Source organism: Diplotaxodon limnothrissa, linkage group LG7 (assembly GCF_057381915.1).
Source record: "Diplotaxodon limnothrissa isolate DT_005_m linkage group LG7, D_limnothrissa_male_GT1.1, whole genome shotgun sequence".
NCBI lineage: Eukaryota > Metazoa > Chordata > Actinopteri > Cichliformes > Cichlidae > Diplotaxodon > Diplotaxodon limnothrissa.
The window spans coordinates 23,440,452-23,463,404 of NC_140602.1; the positions used below are offsets into that span (position 1 = coordinate 23,440,452).

The 22,953-nt window shown below is 40.5% G+C and overlaps 1 protein-coding gene across 2 annotated transcripts in view; it reads right to left on the bottom strand.

Moving 5' to 3' along the window:
* Positions 1–22,953, bottom strand: part of insc (INSC spindle orientation adaptor protein) — a 61,389-nt gene that overhangs the window by 12,012 nt on the left and 26,424 nt on the right. For both annotated transcript variants that reach the window (XM_085357715.1, XM_085357716.1), the window contains exons 3-7: positions 18,934–19,300; positions 18,639–18,691; positions 18,423–18,546; positions 17,080–17,193; positions 1–74 (exon numbers count right to left, since the gene is read on the bottom strand). The exon at positions 1–74 is cut by the window's left edge and continues 52 nt beyond it. In XM_085357715.1, coding sequence (XP_085213841.1) covers positions 1–74; positions 17,080–17,193; positions 18,423–18,546; positions 18,639–18,691; positions 18,934–19,300 — 732 coding nt within the window. The remainder of the gene's footprint in view (positions 75–17,079; positions 17,194–18,422; positions 18,547–18,638; positions 18,692–18,933; positions 19,301–22,953) is intronic.

Sequence of the window (22,953 nt, forward strand, 5' to 3'; positions counted from 1 at the left end):
CTTAAAGCGTGTGCGTAGAGATCTCTGAAGCGGTCCTGTCTGCAGATCTTAAACAGGGCTACCACAGCTCCTTCCTGTAGGAAAAGAAAACGTGTTATTTTAATATTTAAGTCTAAGGAGAAAAGTGCACGCTTGTATGTGCACTCATGTTATTCAGTGCCACATTCAGGTCCCACAATAGCATCATCTGTTCGGTGAGTCTTGATCAGGGGAACAAGCTAAAGCTACTAAGTCATTGTAAAAAAGAACTTTAAAAATGTAATACATTTACGAAACCAATGTTTCACAAATGCTTTGTGAAAGTTGCAAAACAAGAATATATAAACAATAAAAACTGTTTATCTAGACTCATGTGAGACTGGATGATCATTATGATTATTAATCATTATCATCCATCCATCCATTCTCTTCCGCTTGGGGGGGCTGAAGCCTATCCCAGCTGTCTCAGGGCGAAAGGCAGGGTAGACCATGGACAGGTTGGCAGTCTGACACAGGGCTTAATCATTATCACTTGGTTTATTTCTGCTAAGTGTAAATGCAGAAGCTGTTCACATGACGGCTGGTATAAACTTTATATTTCAACAAGACAATCCTAATTCAGTTGATTCAAAACAAGGACCTTCTTGCCGTGAGGCAACAGTCCTTTTTTTGCTTAAAGTCTATCCTGAGTTTCTAAATTTGTCAGTGGGACACTTTACTATTTTTCAAAGCATTAGTGAATGTGGGACAAAAATTGGTAAAACATTCAGAGTCCAACTTGCAACTTTCACAGGCCTGACATTAGATTGCTCAACGCCAAATTATTCAGGATGCATCATTGTCAGCTCTTGCCTTGAAGCGCACATTACTGTGCAAAACAATGGATCAAATTACTTCTTGCTAGACTGTGTTATGAGAGCCAACTATCCCTACACATTTAAGCCAATAGCAGCATACTGGTTTTAAAGAGTCCAAGAGACCCGGAATGACCGATAGACTTGGCCAGCTTCATTCAGTGAGCCTGCCAACCACAGAACCTATCAAATAGCTCACACAATCTATCATGTCAGGTTAAAACAGCCAAAATATATATATTTCATGAATAGAAAACACTGAGAAGGGGGAAAAAAGATGATTTGCTAGCCATAATAACTGTGCATTTTCTGTTGCGTATGCTTGGTGTAAACAAACAAAAACAGATCCTCCTGTATTGGCTGCATGTCCACTTTAAAGCACCCCTTTGACAAAAAACACTTGCAGGTATTGAATTCTATTCACTGTGCAGATAGCTAGAATTACCTGGAGGAAGATGAAGCCTGTAACTACCATCATTATCCTAATAAGGCAATTATACTGGGCTGGCATGTCTCATATGCTGCTAAGGCCATGCTGCCAGGGCTTGGAGTGGTTAATCATCCTGCCCTCCAGCCTGACCGCTACTTCCCCGCTTGCTGCCTACGCTGTATCGGACCACCATACCTGGAAGAACTACCAACACTGATGGACAGTTTTCAGTAAACCCTCTAAAACACTGAGAGGCTTACATGCTGATTCCAAATGCCTGGGTGGCGCTGGAGAGCCTGTTGATCCTGTTACTTCACTCTGATGCAAATCTCACTTAAAGTTGATGTTCAAAACGAGTCTGTGGCACCGAGCATTAGTTCTTTGGTTTAAATTATTTAAAGCTAGCTTTATTATTATTTTTTAAAATATTTAGTGTCCAGAAGTATTTAACCAACCGAATTATGTCTTCAGTGACATTTTGTATTTATACACATATTTCACTCAAGGCCATTGCAGTCAAAAAATATGATTTAATCTGCAGTCATTTATATTTGGCAGTATGGTCCAGGAACTTCCTGCATTTCTATTTGCACACAAAGCCTTAGGATGGAAGAGCAATATCAAGACTCGCAGTGCCACAGCCAGCATCAGAAATACATTTTATTAAGTATTAAGGGTTTTTTACACATTATCATGTACAATATAAAGCACCTTGAGGTGACTGTTGTGTGTTGGATTTGCTGCTATATTAATAAAACTGAACTCAGTTGAAGTCAGATGCAGCTTGGAAAGGAGGAGCTGGGGTGCAGGTGGGTTGCAAAACGACTTACAGAGACAGTAGCAACTGTAGTTAAACTAAATCGATATCGTGCCCTTTATGACATTTTCCCATAGGATGTGTGCCATTGGCTGACACCAAGATCAGCTGTTATAAATGCACCGTTTGTTTAAGCTTCAGATACATTTAAACTGTATCTCCTGCATCCATCCATTCGCTTATCCTTTTCAGGGTTGCGGGGGGCACCGGAGCCTATCCCAGCTCTCATGGGGCGAGAGGCGGGGTACACCCTGGACAGGTCGCCAGTCTGTCGCAGGGCTAACACACAGGGACAGACAACCATTCGCATTCACATTCACTTGCACATTCACACCTAGTGGCAATTTGGATTATCCAATTAACCTATCCCCACAAGCTGCATGTCTTTGGACGGTGGGAGGAAGCCGGAGTACCCGGAGAGAACCCACGCAAACACGGGGAGAAGATGCAAACTCCACACAGAAAGGATGGTGGAATTGAACTCAGGACCTTCTTGCTGTGCGGCAACAGTGCTAACCACCTTGCCACCGTGCTGCCACCATCCTGCATAATCTTCCCAAAATATAATCTACCTTAAATTAACTGAATGTAATATGTGTATTGTTGGCAGCAGGTTTAATAAAACTGAAAACTATATTGCTTCAGTTTTTTAATACTAGCACCTACTAACAAAAAGACATAAAACTGTAGGCCTTAGTCTTGTTTCAAGCAAAGTACCATAACTGGATGAAGATTCATAGATCTTCTGTGACCTTTCTTAATATACTGTAAAAAAAAAAAAAAAAAAAAAAGTAAATAAATAGAAATGGCTCAGAGGAACAGACTACAGAGATTTGTTCAGACAATCGTCACTCTCTGGTGGAAGCACCTTTCTATTATTTCATCCCCACAGACTTTTCTTTTACAGATTATTAGACTTGTTGGCTTGTTTCTTTTCTCTGACAAACAACTTGCACTTGTTGCTTCCACTGACTTCATCCCCATCTCTTAAATTAAGCCCACAGAACACATTTGTTCTCACACTCACGCATTTTGGTTCTTGTTGCAATAACATCAAGTGAAACTTGACTACTCACTGGAAAATGCTTCTTTATCTGCGTGTTTGCATGTATAACCCTACACGGTGTATAATCTGTTTCCATCTTATAACTTCCTGAGTCGTGCTCTCTGGGCTTGTTTCGCTTGTAAACACCAAACATGCAACTACAGGCAGTTTTCAGCAGGGTTTGTAAAAAAAGAAAGAAAAGAAGAAGAAGAAAGAAAGAAAGAAAGAAAGAAAGAAAGAAAGAAAGAAAGAAAGAAAGAAAGACTTTGTGCTTTAAGGGATGAGAAAGATGAAAATGAAGGGAGACTGGCAGGTATCTTTCATCTGATCCTAAAAGGGACGTCAAATTAGAGAGCTTCATGGGATTTACAGTATTTCTAAGCCCCCTTTCTACCCACAGAGCTTTGATGACACACTGGCTCTCACCAGGCCTGAGTTATTGCCATTTCATGCTCTACACGCCTTGCAGTTTACAGCTATCAGAGCAAGGACACACATATGACAAGTCTGCCAACATGGACAAATTTAGATTGAGATCTATCATGACAGTAGGCAAACACTGAGGATGCAAATTCGCGTGCACATCATGACACAGTCACTCTCCAGCGTTCCAGCTGCTATTTGATTTATGGTGTGGCACATGGCTCAGTATTAAAGCTGACATGAAACACCACATTTATAATGGCTAACTTACAAACCTCCAGGTTCATTATGACATTTATAAAGAGAAACTTCACAATTATAATTTACAACTGAGGAATGCAAGGAGGTCCTACTTCTCTGACATCATCACTAAAAACAGCCATAATGCTCGGGTCTTATTTTCTACAGTTGACAGGCTAACAAACCCTCCTGTGTCAGTGGCAGCTGAACTTCATTCGACCATGGCCTGCAATGACTTTGCCAAATTCTTCACTGAAAAAATCCAAAAAATTAGACAAGCAATTGGTACATCAACAGCAGATCCAGGATATGTACTGTGTCCACCAAAAAACTGTTTAAACACCATGAAACAGTTTCAACCTATTAACAGCAAAGACCTGGAGGACATCTTAGGTCAACTGAACTCCTCCTCCTGCTGTTTAGATGTCCTGCCAACAAGTTTTTTCAAAAAGGTCTCAAAGACTTTAGAGTCAGACCTGTTACAGATCGTCAACTTTTCTTTATTATCAGGTGTGTTTCCAGAATCACTAAAAACTGCTGTAATCAAACCTATACTGAAAAAGGACAATCTTGACAAGACACAAATGAACAACTACAGGCCGATCTCAAATCTCCCGTTTTTAAGTAAGATCATTGAAAAAGCAGTTTCTCAACAGCTCAGTTACTTCTTAAAACAGAATAATTGCTACGATGCCTTCCAGTCAGGTTTTAGACAGAACCACAGCACTGAAACCGCTCTGACCAAAGTGTTTAATGACATATGTCTGAATACAGACAGTGGAAAAATGTCAGTCCTAGTTTTACTGGATCTCAGTGCAGCATTTGATACAGTTGACCACAACATATTACTCAAACGACTGGAGAACTGGACAGGTCTTTCAGGAACTGTACTAAACTGGTTCAAAACATACGTAGAAAACAGGAAATACTTTGTATCAATAGGTAACTTCACATCTGAGCAGACAAGTATCACATGTGGAGTTCCCCAAGGTTCCATCTTGGGACACCTTCTGTTTAACATCTACATGCTCCCACTGGCACAGATTATAAACAACAACAAAATAAACTATCACAGCTATGCAGATGACACACAAATATATATCACAATGTCACCAGGAGACCGAGGCCCTGTACAGGCTCTTGGTAAATGCATTGAGGAAATCAATGACTGGTTGTGCCACAATTTTCTCCAGCTAAACAAAAACAAAACTGAGGTAATAGTCTTTGGCGCCAAAGAAAAACGATTACAGGTCACCAGAGAACTTCAATCTATACATCTAAAAACCACAAACCAGGCGAGAAATTTGGGTGTAGTGATGGATGCAGACCTAAACTTAGAAAAACACATTAAGACAATAACAAAGTCAGCTTACTATCACCTCAAGAATATATCAAGGATAAAAGATCTGATGTCTCAACAGGACCTGGAAAAACTAGTCCATGCATTCATCTTTAGTAGGCTTGATTACTGTAACAGCATCTTTACAGGTCTACCTAAAAAATCAGTCAGACAACTACAGCTCATTCAGAACTCTGCTGCTCGAGTCCTCACTAAGACCAAAAAAGTGGACCACATCAGTCCAGCTCTGAGGTCCTTACACTGGCTGCCTGTCCGTCAGAGGATAGACTTTAAAGTTCTGATGCTGGCCTATAAAGCTCTGAATGGTTTAGGACCAAAATACATCAATGACCTCCTGACCCAGTATGAACCATCCAGATCCCTCAGGTCATCTGGATCCGGTCTTTTATCAGTTCCCAGAGTCAGAACCAGACACGGAGAAGCTGCATTCAGCTTTTATGCTCCTTATATCTGGAACAAACTCCCAGAAAGCCTCAGATCAGCTGAAACACTCAGTTTATTTAAATCCAGGTTGAAGACTCACCTGTTCTCAGCTGCATTTGAATAAAGCACCAAATCCACACTTTTAAGCTTAAATTTCAAAACTTATATTTTAACTACTGATTTTATCTACTGTTCTGATTTTATCTGTTTTGATTTTATATACTGTTGTTTGTTTGTTTGTTAATTAGTTAGTTAGTTTATTTGCTTGTTTTATTCAATTTTAAATCATGCTTTTTATTTGTTCTTGTTTCTAATGTCTCTGTAAAGCACTTTGAATCACCTTGTTGTTGAATTGTGCTATACAAATAAACTTGCCTTGCCTTGCCTTACACCATGGAGTCTAATACAGCGCACCTGACTCAAACAGGTTCTCCTCCATACAGTCCTCATTTGTAAAGTGCTCTAGAAACCCAAACATTACAGCAAACAGGTGGATTTTCCAGTTTGAGTGCAGCTAGTAAAGAATGAAAAACGTGTTGCTTTAAAGACAGAAAGTAAAAGTGGACGGTATATCCTCTTCTTTTTTTTTTTTTAACATAAAAGCCATTGTTGTAGCCACAAGCAGTACAAAACTGACCTCTTTAGGCTTCTTTTCAGTTTTAATTGCCTTGTTTTCCACTGAGTTATCGGTCCTATCAGTTAGCTAACATAAACTAATGTGAGTCCATCCGGTCTTTAAGTCTGACGTCATTAGCCGTTTCAGGGTCCAACTCTGCTTCGGGTCCCAAAGTCAAACAAATACTGCGGCATCACTGAGAGTTACAAACTGATTCAATTTTTTCATCTTTAATAAAATGACAATTGACAATTGTGATCCATGAAAACAGAATTTATTAAATTTAACAGAGTTAGAAGTTAGCAGGAAGTTAGCTCACTAGTTTCCACCTAAGCATGATATAGCATGTTCTGACTGAGAGATTTCTGAAAAAATTAAAACGTACAGCTCTGCTATCACTTCCAACATAAATGAAGACAGAAAACTAAACAGCAGTGACGTTTGTAGGGTTACTGAAGTTGGACTAGCTGGTATATAATGATGTGCTATGTGATGGCTAGCAAGACAGCTATGTTAGCATAACGTAAACACATTGAAGCTGGAGGATGAATGCTAACTTTTTCCACTCAATAAAAGTTAATATCATTGCATGGCAGGATGGTGTAAACGGACCAAGTTAGGAGAACAACTGAGATAATCTATCCACAATATAAGGTTAGTCATTAATATACTGCTGCATGGGCTGGGCTGTACAGGGAGTGCAGAATTATTAGGCAAATGAGTATTTTGTCCACATCATCCTCTTCATGCATGTTGTCTTACTCCAAGCTGTATCGAAAGCCTACTACCAATTAAGCATATTAGGTGATGTGCATCTCTGTAATGAGAAGGGGTGTGGTCTAATGACATCAACACCCTATATCAGGTGTGCATAATTATTAGGCAACTTCCTTTCCTTTGGCAAAATGGGTCAAAAGAAGGACTTGACAGGCTCAGAAAAGTCAAAAATAGTGAGATATCGTGCAGAGGGATGCAGCAGTCTCAAAATTGCAAAGCTTCTGAAGCGTGATCATCGAACAATCAAGCGTTTCATTCAAAATAGTCAACAGGGTCGCAAGAAGCGTGTGGAAAAACCAAGGCGCAAAATAACTGCCCATGAACTGAGAAAAGTCAAGCGTGCAGCTGCCAAGATAACACTTGCCACCAGTTTGGCCATATTTCAGAGCTGCAACATCACTGGAGTGCCCAAAAGCACAAGGTGTGCAATACTCAGAGACATGGCCAAGGTAAGAAAGGCTGAAAGACGACCACCACTGAACAAGACACACAAGCTGAAACGTCAAGACTGGGCCAAGAAATATCTCAAGACTGGTTTTTCTAAGGTTTTATGGACTGATGAAATGAGAGTGAGTCTTGATGGGCCAGATGGATGGGCCCGTGGCTGGATTGGTAAAGGGCAGAGAGCTCCAGTCCGACTCAGACGCCAGCAAGGTGGAGGTGGAGTAGTGGTTTGGGCTGGTATCATCAAAGATGAGCTTGTGGGGCCTTTTCAGGTTGAGGATGGAGTCAAGCTCAACTCCCAGTCCTACTGCCAGTTTCTGGAAGACACCTTCTTCAAGCAGTGGTACAGGAAGAAGTCTGCATCCTTCAAGAAAAACATGATTTTCATGCAGGACAATGCTCCATCACACGCGTCCAAGTACTCCACAGCGTGGCTGGCAAGAAAGGGTATAAAAGAAGAAAAACTAATGACATGGCCACCTTGTTCACCTGATCTGAACCCCATTGAGAACCTGTGGTCCATCGTCAAATGTGAGATTTACAAGGAGGGAAAACAGTACACCTCTCTGAACAGTGTCTGGGAGGCTGTGGTTGCTGCTGCACGCAATGTTGATGGTGAACAGATCAAAACACTGACAGAATCCATGGATGGCAGGCTTTTGAGTGTCCTTGCAAAGAAAGGTGGCTATATTGGTCGCTGATTTGTTTTTGTTTTATTTTTGAATGTCAGAAATGTATATTTGTGAATGTGGAGATGTTATATTGGTTTCACTGGTAAAAATAAATAATTGAAATGGGTATATATTTGTTTTTTGTTAAGTTGCCTAATAATTATGCACAGTAATAGTCACCTGCACACACAGATATCCCCCTAAAATAGCTAAAACTAAAAACAAACTAAAAACTACTTCCAAAAACATTCAGCTTTGATATTAATGAGTTTTTTGGGTTCATTGAGAACATGGTTGTTGTTCAATAATAAAATTATTCCTCAAAAATACAACTTGCCTAATAATTCTGCACTCCCTGTAGTTACATCAGAAGGTTTTAAAAACTGAGCTTTAAAATGAATAGTGGTAATAAAAACCGAGCGAGGCCAACAATTATCACTGCCTTTTTTAGGGGCTTGTTCAGATTAAATAGAACAAGATACAAAGCATTAAAACGTGTTAAAAACACAAGAACCTTATTAAACGCAGAGTAGTTTGGACCTGGAAGCAGGGTTCATATGTCATCACTTAAAGACCAGTGGCAAACCAACCAAACAACCTAGTGATGTCACGTTCTATACTGGCACAAGATGGTGCTTTAAATGCTCTAAAAACGTTAACTTTAAACACTTCTTGAATCCAGCTTTGCAGACACTGCTAAATCCGTGACAACTGCTCTTTCTGCCTGGCTGCTGAATTTTGTTACTGTATTGGTTGATGTGTTTTATTCCTAAGACATGCAGAAAATATAAATATAAAAAATGTAAATGACTATAAAAAGGTAGGTATGTATAATTATGGTTCATCTCTAAAACACCAAAGAAAATAAAATAGTTTGAATTTGATGGATTAAAGAATAAATAATGCTTTTAGATGAATATGGTGGGCATTTATTTTGTTTGTTTTGTCATTTTGAGTGGGTCATGAGCTAAAGGCAGGCATGAATAGTGTTCAGCGATAATTTGTATGATTTGTTCTGATCTGTTTGGTATGACAGATGTGTGCAGTCAACCGTCCCAAATCAGCCTTGATGGCGTGAATACTCAGGGTCTGATAAGCTGTCAATTACTGAGAAGTGCTTTGGAAAAACATCACCTACAAGGGTTTGAAATCACAAGAGAGAAAAAAAATACTTAATATGTTTTGAAATAATGGCTTATTAAAATCAGGGCATGAGAGTTGATAGACTTGACAATAATTTGTTGACACATATTTTTTAATATTTTCAATTTAAATCATTTGTGCAGCGCTTTTTAAAAAATCCTCCTCAGGTGTAGGTTCAATAAAATATCTGCAAGTTGAGGAAACGCACAGTTTTAATACATGTGATTTACTTACTGTACTGAACACTGTACATTTTATTTACAGCTTCTATAATCAACTTAAAATATTACAATTGATCAAATGACTTTCTGTGTGTCAAAGGAGTAACTCATAGTGAAAAACCCACAGTGATTTACTGGTTGGCTGTGCTGACCCTGTAGGTTCAGCACTTTACCTACTGGTACTTATAAAGTGGTTTTTTTTTTACTGTAACTGCACTCAAAGCACTTTTGACTACAAATGACATTCGCCCAGTCACACGTTCATGCAGGCGCTTTTTCTGTACCTAAGTGCTTTGTCTAATATTTGCACACACACTCACGCTCCGATGGACACATCAGAGGCAACTCGGGTTCATTGTCTTGCCCAAGGATACTTCAACATGCAGACTGGATCCACCAACCTTCTGATTATTAGATGGCCTGCTCTAAGTCCTGAGCCACAACTGCTCCCACTGTGTAGTCAAGTCATTTGTGTAATCATGGGTTGGGTCACAGGACCTGCATTAAAGGCTAGACTCCACCCCTGCACCACATGGATTACATCAGATTTTACAAACCGATTATTTACTTTATATTATGTGTGATGTGATGATTCCACGACAAATCTTAGAGTACGACACTTGACATAACAACAACAACCATCAACAACCAATAACTAAGCAAAAGCAGCAAATCTTTACTCCTGTTGTCATGCAAATTACAAGTTATCATTATCACACTATTTCCTCTTTTAAGGTACCTCACTGGCTCAAGCTGTATGATAGCTACAATGATTTTTAACATCATGGGAGTCCACCCATCTGATTTTTTAACCTTTTTATCTTTTTATCTAACACTAAAATCAGCCCATCAACAAAGACACTGGCATAGAGATGGAGAGGGTGGAAATGTCAGGTCCCCACCCAGACATTTAAATGGCTAATTGCTGTTCTTCAGTGCACGAGTGAAGTCAGCAGCAGTGGAAAATTTGTAATGAGCAAAATGTTCAAATATGAGCTGATGTTATGCATCAAAGGGGTGTGTGAGAAAGTGTAATAGACATATAGCTGAAAGCAAATTATTTGCTATGGTGGGTTTCAGGATTCCTCTGAGATGGTTCATCCAGCTCTGCTACACACCAAGTTAAGAACATCGACTGTATTTTAAGGATGGATGTAGGCACTGTGACATTATCCTTTGGTTTGTAAAGCCCAGTTTTGAAGCCTTGAGATTGGTGTTTGGAGGGGAGTGGAGTGCTAAGTTATTATCTAATGATCACAAAGCTTAATTAGCAAATTGCATAAATAGACTACATGCAATCAAATATGTGCCATACTGCAAAAATGACATACTGAAAAAATAATACTGGGTCCTGGAGCACTGAAACAGGAGCAAAGACTTCCTTGACAGGCTGTTGGTATAATTAAGCAGTATGCCACATATTCAGATAATTTATGTGGAGGTGAAGTGAAGATGACCTGTAACCTGTCACTTAAGGCGACCTCATCTTTAAACTAGATATAAATGGTTGAAAATGTACCCTTGTATGATTGCTATGAAGCCTTTGTTAGCTTTTAAGAGTACCACACTGTAAACATTAATTTGTTTCTGCAAAGCTCAACGATATCCATGGGGACTGACTTGCTTTGCAGAAACAGCCTCATTTTTACATGGCTTTACTTTCTTAGCCCTGGAGCTTGGTTAAAAAAGCGAGAGTGGATTAAAAGGTAAAGACACCTGAGCAACCTGAATGTGTAATCAATACTTACGACTAATGAGAGCTGACAGTATTGATCTGACAATTTGGCTGCAAAGAGCGTGTATGTGTGTGTATGAGTGGGCCAGGAAGTGTCTTATCAAAAGCATCCTGAAAGCGGTCAGCTAACTAATGGCCAATACAGACTTGCTGTCCAGTCTGTCGTTTCTTATCTCACAGTGAAATAGCTTTATAGAGGCATGTATAATAAGATAGCTGGCAATCCCAGGTCTGCTGGTTAGAATGACAAACATCGGTATAGGTGGACTTTCCACAGGAGTGAATAAAATGAAGCAAGGTCAGGGGGCGTGGTTAGCAAGCAATGGCGTAGGACGTTTTTTGGAAGAGCTCCGCACCAGCCTGTAATTTTCTGTTTATACCCATCTGTTTTTTGACACCTTTCTGTTGATTTCTGACGTTTGGATATATCTTATAACAATGACGAAGCCTAAGGCTCCAAAAGCCCGTGAAAAGACTGAGAAAATCGGAGAAGATGGAGGTGAACCAGCTAGTGTAGCTAACGGGCACGCGCTAGCTGGGGAGCCGAGTGCAATTAGCCCCGTAACTTCCCAAGTGGCTAACCCGACGTCCGCCGACATAGTGAGTGCAATCACTAGATTGGAGGCTTCGGTTGATAGCAAATTGACTGCTATCTCAACCACGATGAATGCTGTGGAGGCCGCTCTTTCCGCGGTAACTGGGAGGATACATGATGTTGAGGAAGCTGTAAATGGGCATGACGAGAGGATTGCCGTCTTAGAGGCGCTCTGCGACTCGCTCCAGAAAGGCTACGATTTACATCACAAAAAATTGGATGACCTCGAGTCTCGGTCCAGACGACAGAATATCAGGATCCTTGGAGTCGCGGAGGGAACAGAGAAAGGGAACCCGCTGGACTTTGTTTCTGAGCTTATTCCTAAGCTCCTGGGGAGTGAGAATTTTCCGGGCAGGGTCGTGGTGGATAGAGCACACCGTGCCCTGGGCCCCAAGCCAGCTGACGGGGACCGGCCTCGTCCTTTAATTGTAAGGCTGCACTACTACCAAACCCGCGAGCGTATCCTGAGGATGGCAGCACAAAAAGCTCCGCTGCAGTACAATGGGGCGAAAGTTTTTATCTTTCCGGATTTGACCGCGGAGGTGCTGACACGGCGCAAGAAGTTTGAAGAAATCCGCAAACGATGCAGGGCGGCCAATCTACGCTACGGCTTTATTCATCCGGCTCGGTTTCGGGTGACGATGGACGGGGTCACACAGACTTTCGATAAGCCGGAGGCAGCCAAAAAATTCCTGGACCAGAAACTGGCCGCGGGGTCGGATGAGTAGGGCTCTCCAACACAACGGTTTACGTCCTCGATTATATGTTTTCTCTGTATAAGCCTTATTATTGCTGTTCTTCTGGGCGTGTTGCTGTGGACTCATATAGCTTGGGTCAGTATTGTTGCTGATATTGCTCCCTACAATGTGGACAATATATGCCCTCAGGGTCCTTGTTTATTCTTTGATTTGCTGTATGGGAGCCTAGTAATGCTCGCACATATATGGTTTATATGGCTCTCGTATTTTAATTTATCTGAATTTTCGCCTTTTTTTTTTTTCTTTTTTTTTTTCTTTCTTATAAAGTGTCTTATAAATCTCTCTTTGCTGGTGTGGGGCTGCGGGATGGGTTACGGGAAGGATTGTAGCTACTACTATGTTCCTACTGGGTATGTTGGGTGGAGACGGGCTTCGATGGGGGGGGCCCCTCATTTTTGGTGGGACTGTTTTTTGTGTTTTATGTTTGGATGTTCTTGTTCTATGGTGGTACAAGCTTAAACGTGGTAATTTCAGAGTGTATGACTACTGGTTAGCTAGTCGAATTGGGATAAGTAGCATTTATGTTAAATACACTCAATAAGTCTACACTGAGGTTGATTAGTTGGAATGTGAAAGGCCTGGGTAATCCTGTAAAAAGGGCTAAAGTTCTTGCACACCTTAAACGATTGCAACCTGACATAATTTTTCTACAGGAGACGCATGCTAAACGCAAGGTTCAGTCAGTGCTCCGTGCCAATTGGTTGGGTCAGGCATACAATGCTAATTTTGGAGCTAAAGCAAGAGGGGTTGCAATTTTGTTCAGGAAGAATATTCCCTTCTGTCAAAGCACAGTTACTGCGGATCCAGGGGGAAGGTACCTCATTCTTACAGGTCTCTTGAACTCCTTACCTGTCACCTTTGTAAACGTATACGGTCCTAACTTTGATTGCCCTGAGTTTTTTCAAAGGACTTTTAAGCTGCTGCCAAATGTGAATAATTCTCATATTGTAATAGCTGGGGATATGAATCTGGTACTGGACACCCGCTTGGATAAAAGTGCATCGGCCCATACCCAACAGTCTAAATCCAGTCATGCTGTGAAGAGTGCGTTGAAAAACATGAACATGGTGGATACTTGGAGATTACTCTACCCCACAGGCAGGGCTTACTCCTTTTTCTCTTCCGTTCATGGGTCGTACTCCCGTATTGATTATATCTTTCTGGACTCTAAACTTGTTCATATTATGAGGGATGTCACCTACCATCCCATTTTGATTTCTGACCATGGCCCTGTGTCCATTAATCTGGATTTTGCAGGTTTAGCTACCTTACAGAGACGGGATTGGCGCTTTGACCCAACTCTGCTTAAAGATGAGACCTTTCATAAGAAATTAGAGGAGCACATTTTGGATTTTCTTAATGATAATGATAAAGGCGATGTTGACGATGCAATTCTCTGGGAGAGTATGAAGGCAGTAATTCGAGGCCACATTATTTCGTTCTCTGCAGCTAAACGTAAATCCCAGGAAATGGCTTTGAAGGATCTTGAGTTAAATTTACTGCAGCTAGAACAAACTTATCAGTCCTCTCCCAATATAGAATTACTGGGCAAAATTACTAAATTGAAGTGCGAGTATAGTTCTCTGCTCAGCAAACAAGTTTGCCTTCAAATCACTAAGTGTAAGCAAACATTCTTTGAACTAGGTGATAAGCCTCATAGGTTGCTTGCAAGATTACTTAGAAAAACACAAGCATCGCAAACAATACTGTCAATCAATGACGAGCATGGGCAGACCACTAGAAACCCCCAAGAAATAAACAAGTGTTTTGAAGACTTCTATCGTGATCTCTATAGCTCTAAGAGTTCTGCGAGTCAGTCGTCAATTGAGGACTTTCTGGAAAAGTGTGATCTCCCGAAATTGGATGATGAGGCAGTTGCAGATTTGGAGGCGGACTTTACATTAGATGAGATTAAGACAGCTATTCAACAGATGTCAAATAATAAGGCCCCTGGACCGGATGGTTTTGGAGCAGAGTTCTATAAAGCTTACTCCTCATTGCTAGCTCCTCTGATTTTGCGTATGTTTAACTACTCAAAATTGTCTGGCTCTTTGCCAAGTTCATTATATCATGGGGTAATTTCGTTGATTCTTAAAAAAGATCGTGATCCTATGTCTGTCTCGTCCTATCGACCTATATCTCTCCTTTCTGTTGAGACCAAGATATTAACGAAAGTTTTATCAAACCGCCTTAAGGATCATATTGCTAAACTTATCCACCCGGATCAAACAGGGTTTATCCCTAACCGCTACATTTATTTTAACTTGCGTAGATTGTTTAATCTCATATATAGTTCTGCTAGGTGTTCGGATGATTCTGTGGTAATAGCTTTGGATGCTGAAAAGGCTTTTGATCAGGTCGAGTGGCCGTATAGGTTTACTGTATTATCCAAATTTGGATTTGGTGATTCTTTTATTAATTGGATTAGAATTCTGTACAAAGGACCTATGGCCTCGGTGAGGACTAATAATGATGTATCGGTTCCTTTTCGATTGCACAGGGGCACGCGTCAGGGAGATCCCATCTCTCCTTTTATTTTTGCCCTGGCCCTAGAACCTTTAGCAGCCCGTATACGGCTCAGTTCTGATATACAACCGATTATGCATCAGGGTATTCCTCATAAGTTCTCCGCTTATGCTGATGACGTTGTCTTATTCGTGTCGAAACCCAAGACCTCGATCGGTCCACTATTGCAACTTATTAACGAATTTGGCTCTCTCTCAGGGTATAAGATAAACTGGACAAAGAGTGAACTCATGCCTCTGTCGGACGGGGTGGACATGACTTACTTACATAGTACTCCATTTAGAATAGCGCTGGATATGTTTGAATGTCTCGGTATCACAGTCACGCGTAAGGTGTCACAGCTTTTAAAGAAAAATTGGGATAGAAAAGTTAAACAATTGGAGAAGAATATTGAGTTCTGGGTCACATTGCCAATTTCCATGGTGGGGCGGATTAATGCCATCAAAATGGTAGTTTTGCCCAGATTTTTGTACATCTTTCAGTCAATTCCAGTGTGCGTTCCCCAGTCATATTTTAAGAAGTTGGAATCTATTGTATCCTCTTTTGTTTGGTCGGGTAAGGTTCCTAGAATTTCCAGAAAACATCTTGTTAAACATAAGACTTGTGGTGGCCTTGGACTCCCAAACTTTAGGTTATATTATATGGCTGCACACTTAAATGTTTTTTCTTTTTGGCGAAGGTGTGCTCCAGGTGCTAGTTTGGAAGGACAACCCGCATGGTTGATGATGGAACACCTATCTTGTAGACAAACTTGTCTCCCGGCCCTGCTTAATAGCCCGATAAAAGTGAAGAATACACTATATGGCAGAAATCCTGTGGTTCAAAATTCAATTAAGGTTTGGAACCAACTATTGGACACAGTAAAGGCTCCTAAAATGTATTTGGATGCTCCGCTATGTAACAACCATGCCTTCAGGCCTGGGCTGGAGGACAGCACGTTTGTGTCATGGCAGGGAAGAGGGATTTGTTCTCTCAAAGATATTTACATTAATGGATATTTTCCATCTTTTCAACAACTGAGGGTGAAATTTAATCTTCCTAATTCACATTTTTTCAGATTTTTACAGTTAAGACATTTCATCAAAGCATCTGTTCCACGATACGGTCTGATTCCTCGAAGCCCAGTGCTTGACAGCTTCATGTCGGTTGAGCCCTATACTAGAGGTGCTGTGTCCCGCTTTTACAGGGCCTTACTGGATATGTGCAGTCCTTCCTCTGATACTTTTAGGGAGCAGTGGCAGGAAGAACTGGGGGTGGATGTTCCTGATGATCTTTGGCAAGAGTGCATTAAGAATGTATATTGTAGTTCTGTAAATGCTAGACACTGTTTGATCCAATTTAAGGTTGTGCATAGGTTGCACTTCTCTCCCACTAAACTGGAAAAGATATATAAGAACGTCTCAGCCCTCTGTGTTAAGTGTTCAAGTGGTCGAGGAACTTTATCTCACCTTTTCTTTCAATGCCAAAGGCTGCGGCCTTTTTGGAATCATCTGTTTGATTTTTTGTCCAAAGCCATTGGCAGGGTGGTCCCATGTACCCCCTTTGCAGCGTTGTTCGGGGTGTGTGAACTGGGATGGGCAAGGGACAAGACGGAGATGCAGGTTGTGTCAATGACCACACTTGTGGCTAGAAAGCTGATACTTCTCTGCTGGAAGTCTGATAAACCCCCTACCTTCGAAATGTGGTTGAGAGCATTTGGAAATGTACTCCATCTGGAAAAAATCAGGTTTACCCTGTCTAACCGAGAGAGTGTGTTTGATAAGATTTGGCAACCGGTCGTTAGCCTGATGGACAACCTTAATTGAAGTATACTCTGTCTTGACATTTATGTATGATGTATCACCACCTTGTTGACTTGCCGTTCACCTTCTATTGTGTTCTTTTTGAAGGTGATTGTTGTATGCTACTCAATTATAAAATCAATAAAAATATATTAAAAAAAAAAAAATGAAGCAAGGTCCCAGTTGCTCTCTAAATGTAGTAAGAAGGATAGCATAGAGTCTATTTTTATGTCCCGAGTACCTTGGCAATGATGCTGCAGAGCTGAGGTCCATCCTGGGTTAGGGACAGCAGGTTGCTAATGGCACTACCAATGGTATGAAGGCTGTCCGATGATTCAATCTGCTTGATCAGAACCTGCAAGGAAATTGACATCTTTATCATTTTATTCACAACTCAACACATTTCAAATCATCACTTTTAACGACATGATGCATAAATCTGTTTCTAGTGGCTCATTAATACTGTTATGGTGTCAGCTGTGTCATCTTATTTCGATACAACCACTGGATAGCACAAACATGACAGGCATTTCTAAGTCTATTTCTATAAGTGTGCAACAATCAAGGGACAATTTCTCTCCTTCTTATCTGACCCAAACATGGAGTGTAACTATATATATACATATATATGTGTGTGTGTGTGTGCTTGGATCCAAAATATTACTATACACAGTATCTGTTTTAACGGCATCACAGTCAGTGTTGCTTAAAGTGGGACAGAGAACAATAGACTGCATTTATAGGATTGACTGATTGGTTGATTGACATAATATTACTGGCAACTTTTCGTGTTGCCCCTAACTCTCTGTCTAGAAAAAAAAAAGAACTAAGAGTAGCCAGCAGTATCTGCAGGACTGTACACCATGATTAAAGGCACTTGTTGCAATTACCCGCCACAAAATTTAAATGATAGCCTTCACCACCAGGTGGAAGCATTTTACCAGTAGGTAGGTATGTGTAGGTACTTTAATTACAATTTCTTTCCATTTATATTTTAAATTGTCTGAAATGAGCCTGTTAGTTCTCTTTGATTCTTTTAGTTATACAAAAATTATTTATCTACATGACACTGTAACGATGATCTATTAATCGGGAGGCTATTTAGGGTTTTGTTTTGCTTTGGTTCTTTTCCTCTCAGCCTACTCTTAGGTGGAGATGGGCAGGTTCTGCTGTGGGACTCCACACTTCAGCGAACACACCTTTTAGGATTCACTCATTTCCATCCAGTACTTAAGGACCAGCTGAAGCTCACATTCTTCTCCAGATTGTTGTTGAAAGTAGCCGTGGTGATCAGGCTCCTCGTGCTAACTGTAAGTCACAAACTATGTATGGTCCTTGTGGAAATCTTGGTCTTCCCCATCGCCAAAACTCTCTTCTTTCTTTTGATCACTCCATAACAACAAACTTTGCTAAATTCAACCCTGAGATTGTTTGGCTCTTACTTCAGAGTTGAATTATTTACACCACTGATTACAACACTCTTATAAATTAGGCAAAGCAACACCTCAACCTATCAGCAAAATTATAAACACATGACACTGCAGAGCACACAACGGAATATGCGCAAATACAGAAACTACATACCCGGATCTCATTGGCTAAAGCCATGTCAATCATGTTGCTGAACGAGTCACTGACATCTGTAAGGATCTCATGGATGGCCTCCCTCATGGATTTCAGGAAGAATTCATCGTCAGTGTGAAGGCACCTGTGGGTGCAAATCAAATGTTTGATTTAGAAAAACAAAGTATTTGTTTGGGAGTTTTTTAAATTACTGTATATTAACGTTGTAGATTTTACCTCTCTGTAATATTAGTCAGCTCCATACACTTTTCCAGCAAAGACTTCTCATACTACAACAAAACATACACATTTAAGTGGTCAGACCTCCACAGTTCTAAACATAAATGGCCTGTCAGTGGGGTATAACTGCAGGTATTTGTAGATAACAGATGAGCAAATAATGTTCAGTAATGTAAGCTCAGCTTATGTCAAACAGCTCCAGTTAAAAAGAAACATTGTTCAGTTTTTTTCATTACTGTAAAATGGGCACATTTTTATGTATGCAAACCTAATTTTCAAAGTCAACCATCACCTTCTGCATCTCTGGCGGTGTGTTTCGAGCTGCACTGTACTCATGTACCAGTGAGCGAACATGGCAGTTTGCCCGTACAGCCGTGCTGTGGACCCTCTGCCAGCGTCCCTTCTCCAGCCGCTGAAACATCTTTCCTAGCTCTGTGCTGACCACCAAAGCTCGGCGAAGGAGCGTCTGCAAGTTGTTTCTAGCCACGTGGTCCCCTGCACTAACCCCAGAGCCCACAATCAGCTCTCCCTGCTGAGAGTCCTCCTCTACCCCGATGGGTTTGGCCTGGAGGACACACATGCACTCTACTTCCGTCATGTGACGGAGGTCTTCCATCCACCGCTGGACCGAGTCAACCTGAAGAGACTGCGCACGGGTACTGTGGGTGAAACAAACAGAATAATAGATTAAAAAATGTAATCTAATGTAAAAGTCTCAGTGTGAACAGGACTTTTTCTTAAACCAGAGGCAAAAGAACTAAGAGCAGGGATGTAGATTTAACACAATTTCAAGGAATCCCCTGTTTTCCCCATGTTTACATGCTGCATGTTCTCATTTATAACTCCAGCTTCGACCAAAAGTGAGTCAGCAATCCTGAAGACAACGGTGTCCCAATTTTTTGATTTTTGTTAGTGATACAACAGCGTTATTCAGCTTGTTGTGTATATCTGGTCCATTGCAAACAAAATGAAGGAAGATGGCACAGACTATTTTTCTATTGCCATCTATTGATTGCGGTATGCGAAGAAAACTTCTTTCCCTCCTTCTTGTTTGCTCAGACTAAATCGACAGCAACTGGCTCTTTGGTTTCTCATTATTAATTAGAATATCAAATACATATTGCTAAACAAACACTGCTACATACATGAAATGAATGTGCACTGGTTACTATGTACTGAGGGCAGTGTCATGTTAGAGAGAACATCATTAATGCTGACTGTCCTGCCTGCTATTCTGTAGCTTAAGCACATTTACATGAAAAAAGTCTGATCATCTTTGCCTCCTCCACAAGAAATAACATGGGTAATCAGTGGAAAATTAAGGAAATTCAAATTGGTTGTTAGGAAGCTTACTTGTCTGTGCCACCCTTGTCATCTCTATATAATTTTCCTGTTGTTTTTTCCTTTTTTCTTTGGAAAAAGTACATGATATATCATTAATCTCTTATGCCAAAACAAACACTGCTAATCCCTCACACAAACATCAATTGTCTTTATCCCATCATGGCCGGTGTATCTGCTCTGATGCAGGCTACTCATTATTGGATAAAAGAGAGGACAGTGTTTGAGTCAAAGATGGAACCTGCTCACTTCAATATTGAGCACCTGGCTTGTGAGTCAGAAAATGATCTAGCTAACAAACACAAACTGTACACCACCACTGGACATGGGTTGGAGTTCTTGCTCCTGTTGGCAAATCTTGCTGCAATAAATATAAGGTGAGCTGATATAAGGTGACAGCTTAAATTTTAGTTAGCTAAAACTGACCTCCAGCAAAGAGTTTTTCTTTTGTGTTTTTGGTAGTACTTGCATGTGTGTATTTCATTCTTCGTGAAACATGACAGATTGAAAACTTTTGAAGAATTCCTTGCTCATAGGGGGTGATTGTTGAGTTTTTCTCTGTATGTATTAGGGTCTACCTTACAATATAAAGCGCCTTTAGGCGACTGTTGTTGTGATTTGGCACTATATCAAAACAAAACAAAAAAACGGAATTGAAATGAATTAATTGGAAATAAATTTTAAAAAAACATGAAAAATAATGATGCTCAAAATTATGTTAAGTATATTAAAATGGGTTTCAACAGAGCAAATAACTTGCATATGTAAGTACGTACGTATGTTTAAAAAGAAAAATCTAACCCAAAATTACAAAATTTCTTAAGGAACCAGCGAGCCTCGACACATCAATTGGGAACCATCCATATACCATATAGGTTATACATGTAAACTCCAGTATCATGATAATCAGTCACTGGAGACTACAGTATTCAGTTCTAAAATACCCAAATCAATAATGTGTTGTCAAGGTCAGTTATTCACAGATGATAGCCATCTTCTGTCCTCATTAGTCTAATCCCTCATTTCCCCTCAGGATTGTGATGGCTTTAAGAAGCAGCTTTACTGAGCAAACACTCTCCCCACTTCAATCTCTCCCAGCAATGACCCTAATGAAGGGAGGCTTAAGGGGGCAATCCAGAGGCCAGCATCCCGCGAGGCAAAGCTCCCCGAAAGAGGATGGGTCGATGGCTACAACAGCCACCTTTGCTTTGAGGGAACACAGAGGAAAGGGTCTGAAGATGAATATTTTCCTCTTGGCTCTTGACTTGACTGCAGTTTGAAATGGCAACTGGCGACACATGTTGGGATATTGCACTGGTATTGAGTATTGGCTGACATCATCTGAATGAAGCACTGTTGTGTTTACATTTAGAACAAAGATTTGTCATTGAACAGCAGCAGCCATCATTATTAAGTGATGTCTTCGAGCTATGCAATGACCTTTATATTTTAGCAATAGCGGGTTACACAAGAATAAATCCTTAGCAAGCCACAAATCTAATTATAGCTAATCTTATATTAAACATGATTGGAGGGCAGATGTGTGCTAGGGAATGGAACAGCAGATTTATATCACATTCATTTAAATTTTGAGTCGGCTACGAAAGACAAAGCATGTATGTTCTGATAAATATACATTCAGTGAGTCATCTGCCAACTGGGGATGGGGAGCATCGCGGCGAAAGATGTAAAATGTGCAGGCTGTAGAGAGAGGCAGCTCAGTGGTTCGAAACTCTGAAGCAGAGATAAATCTCATTCATTGTAAGAGAATGGAGATGTAATTAGCTATAAATTTAAACTGGAATAAGTAACTGCACAGAATAGTAAGCATTAATATGCCGCTTACTCTGCTAAGTGGGGTAAAAAGCTTCAGAGTGATCATCAGATGAGATGAGTTTTAGTTTAACTCTACCTAGGCGATTAAAGATATTAATATCTTTAAAATACTACTGAATCCTGTTTCCTGTTTTTTTCCTGCTTATTTGAAAGCCTCTTAAAAACCACTCTAGTTCTTGAAAGGTCCTTTGTTGGAGATTTGTCACGCAGCGGTGAATAACACAGTGATTCAACCTAAGTGGCAGATTAGTCACAAAGCTAAAGGTTTGATAATTATTAATTCTTTTTTTGGGGTGGGGGAGGTTTATTGGATGACAAAGAAACATAAAAAAAAAAGCCTAATGGTAAAATGTGAACATTTGAAACTGTTTCCAGAATCTCCTGGTTTCTATCAGTCCAAAAATGTCATTTTAAAACCATTTGCTCGGTTATATCATAGCATCACACCAGGATGAACCCATCTGGATTTACACAACCAATAAAGCCCCGAAACACTCCCGTCATCATATGTTTAAAAAAAAAAAAGCAGATAATAATAGGTTTGTTTTCCAAAGGAGGGGAAGCGGTGCACTTCAGCTTGCAGGGCATGACAAATATTTACATGTGGGGCCAAAAGAGGGTCAGGCGACAGCAACTCTATTATCCCAGACAGGATGTCTCTGCAGTGATGAAGCATCAGTACTTCTCATCTGCTGGCAGCTGGCTGGCAGAAAACTGAGCAATGGTGGCAACGAAAGAGACAGGAGCTGGTTAAAAGGAGATAGCTGCGTTTTTGTTGCACGATTCTGCTCTTGTCGGTTTTTCATTTTAGTGTTCATTCTGCGTGATGATGAGGTAGGCGCGAGATGGGCTACTGTCCGATGGTGCTAATTCCATTTTTCAATCTATGCATCTTTAAGGATAGAAAAACACGCAGTATCAACAGGTTCCGCTGTTTAAAAAAATGGTAAACTTGGAGAATGCATAATCTGTTTTTAAAAAATATAAAGTGTAGATGGTAAAAAAAAAAAAAAAGAGTGGGACAATCTCTGAATGTTAAGATGAGTAGCTGAGCTTCATCAAAAAAAGGGCAAATCCTCTATGGATTTGTGAAGGAGTTCGGGCTGGTGTGCTGAGCTGGTGCGCCACAGTGAAC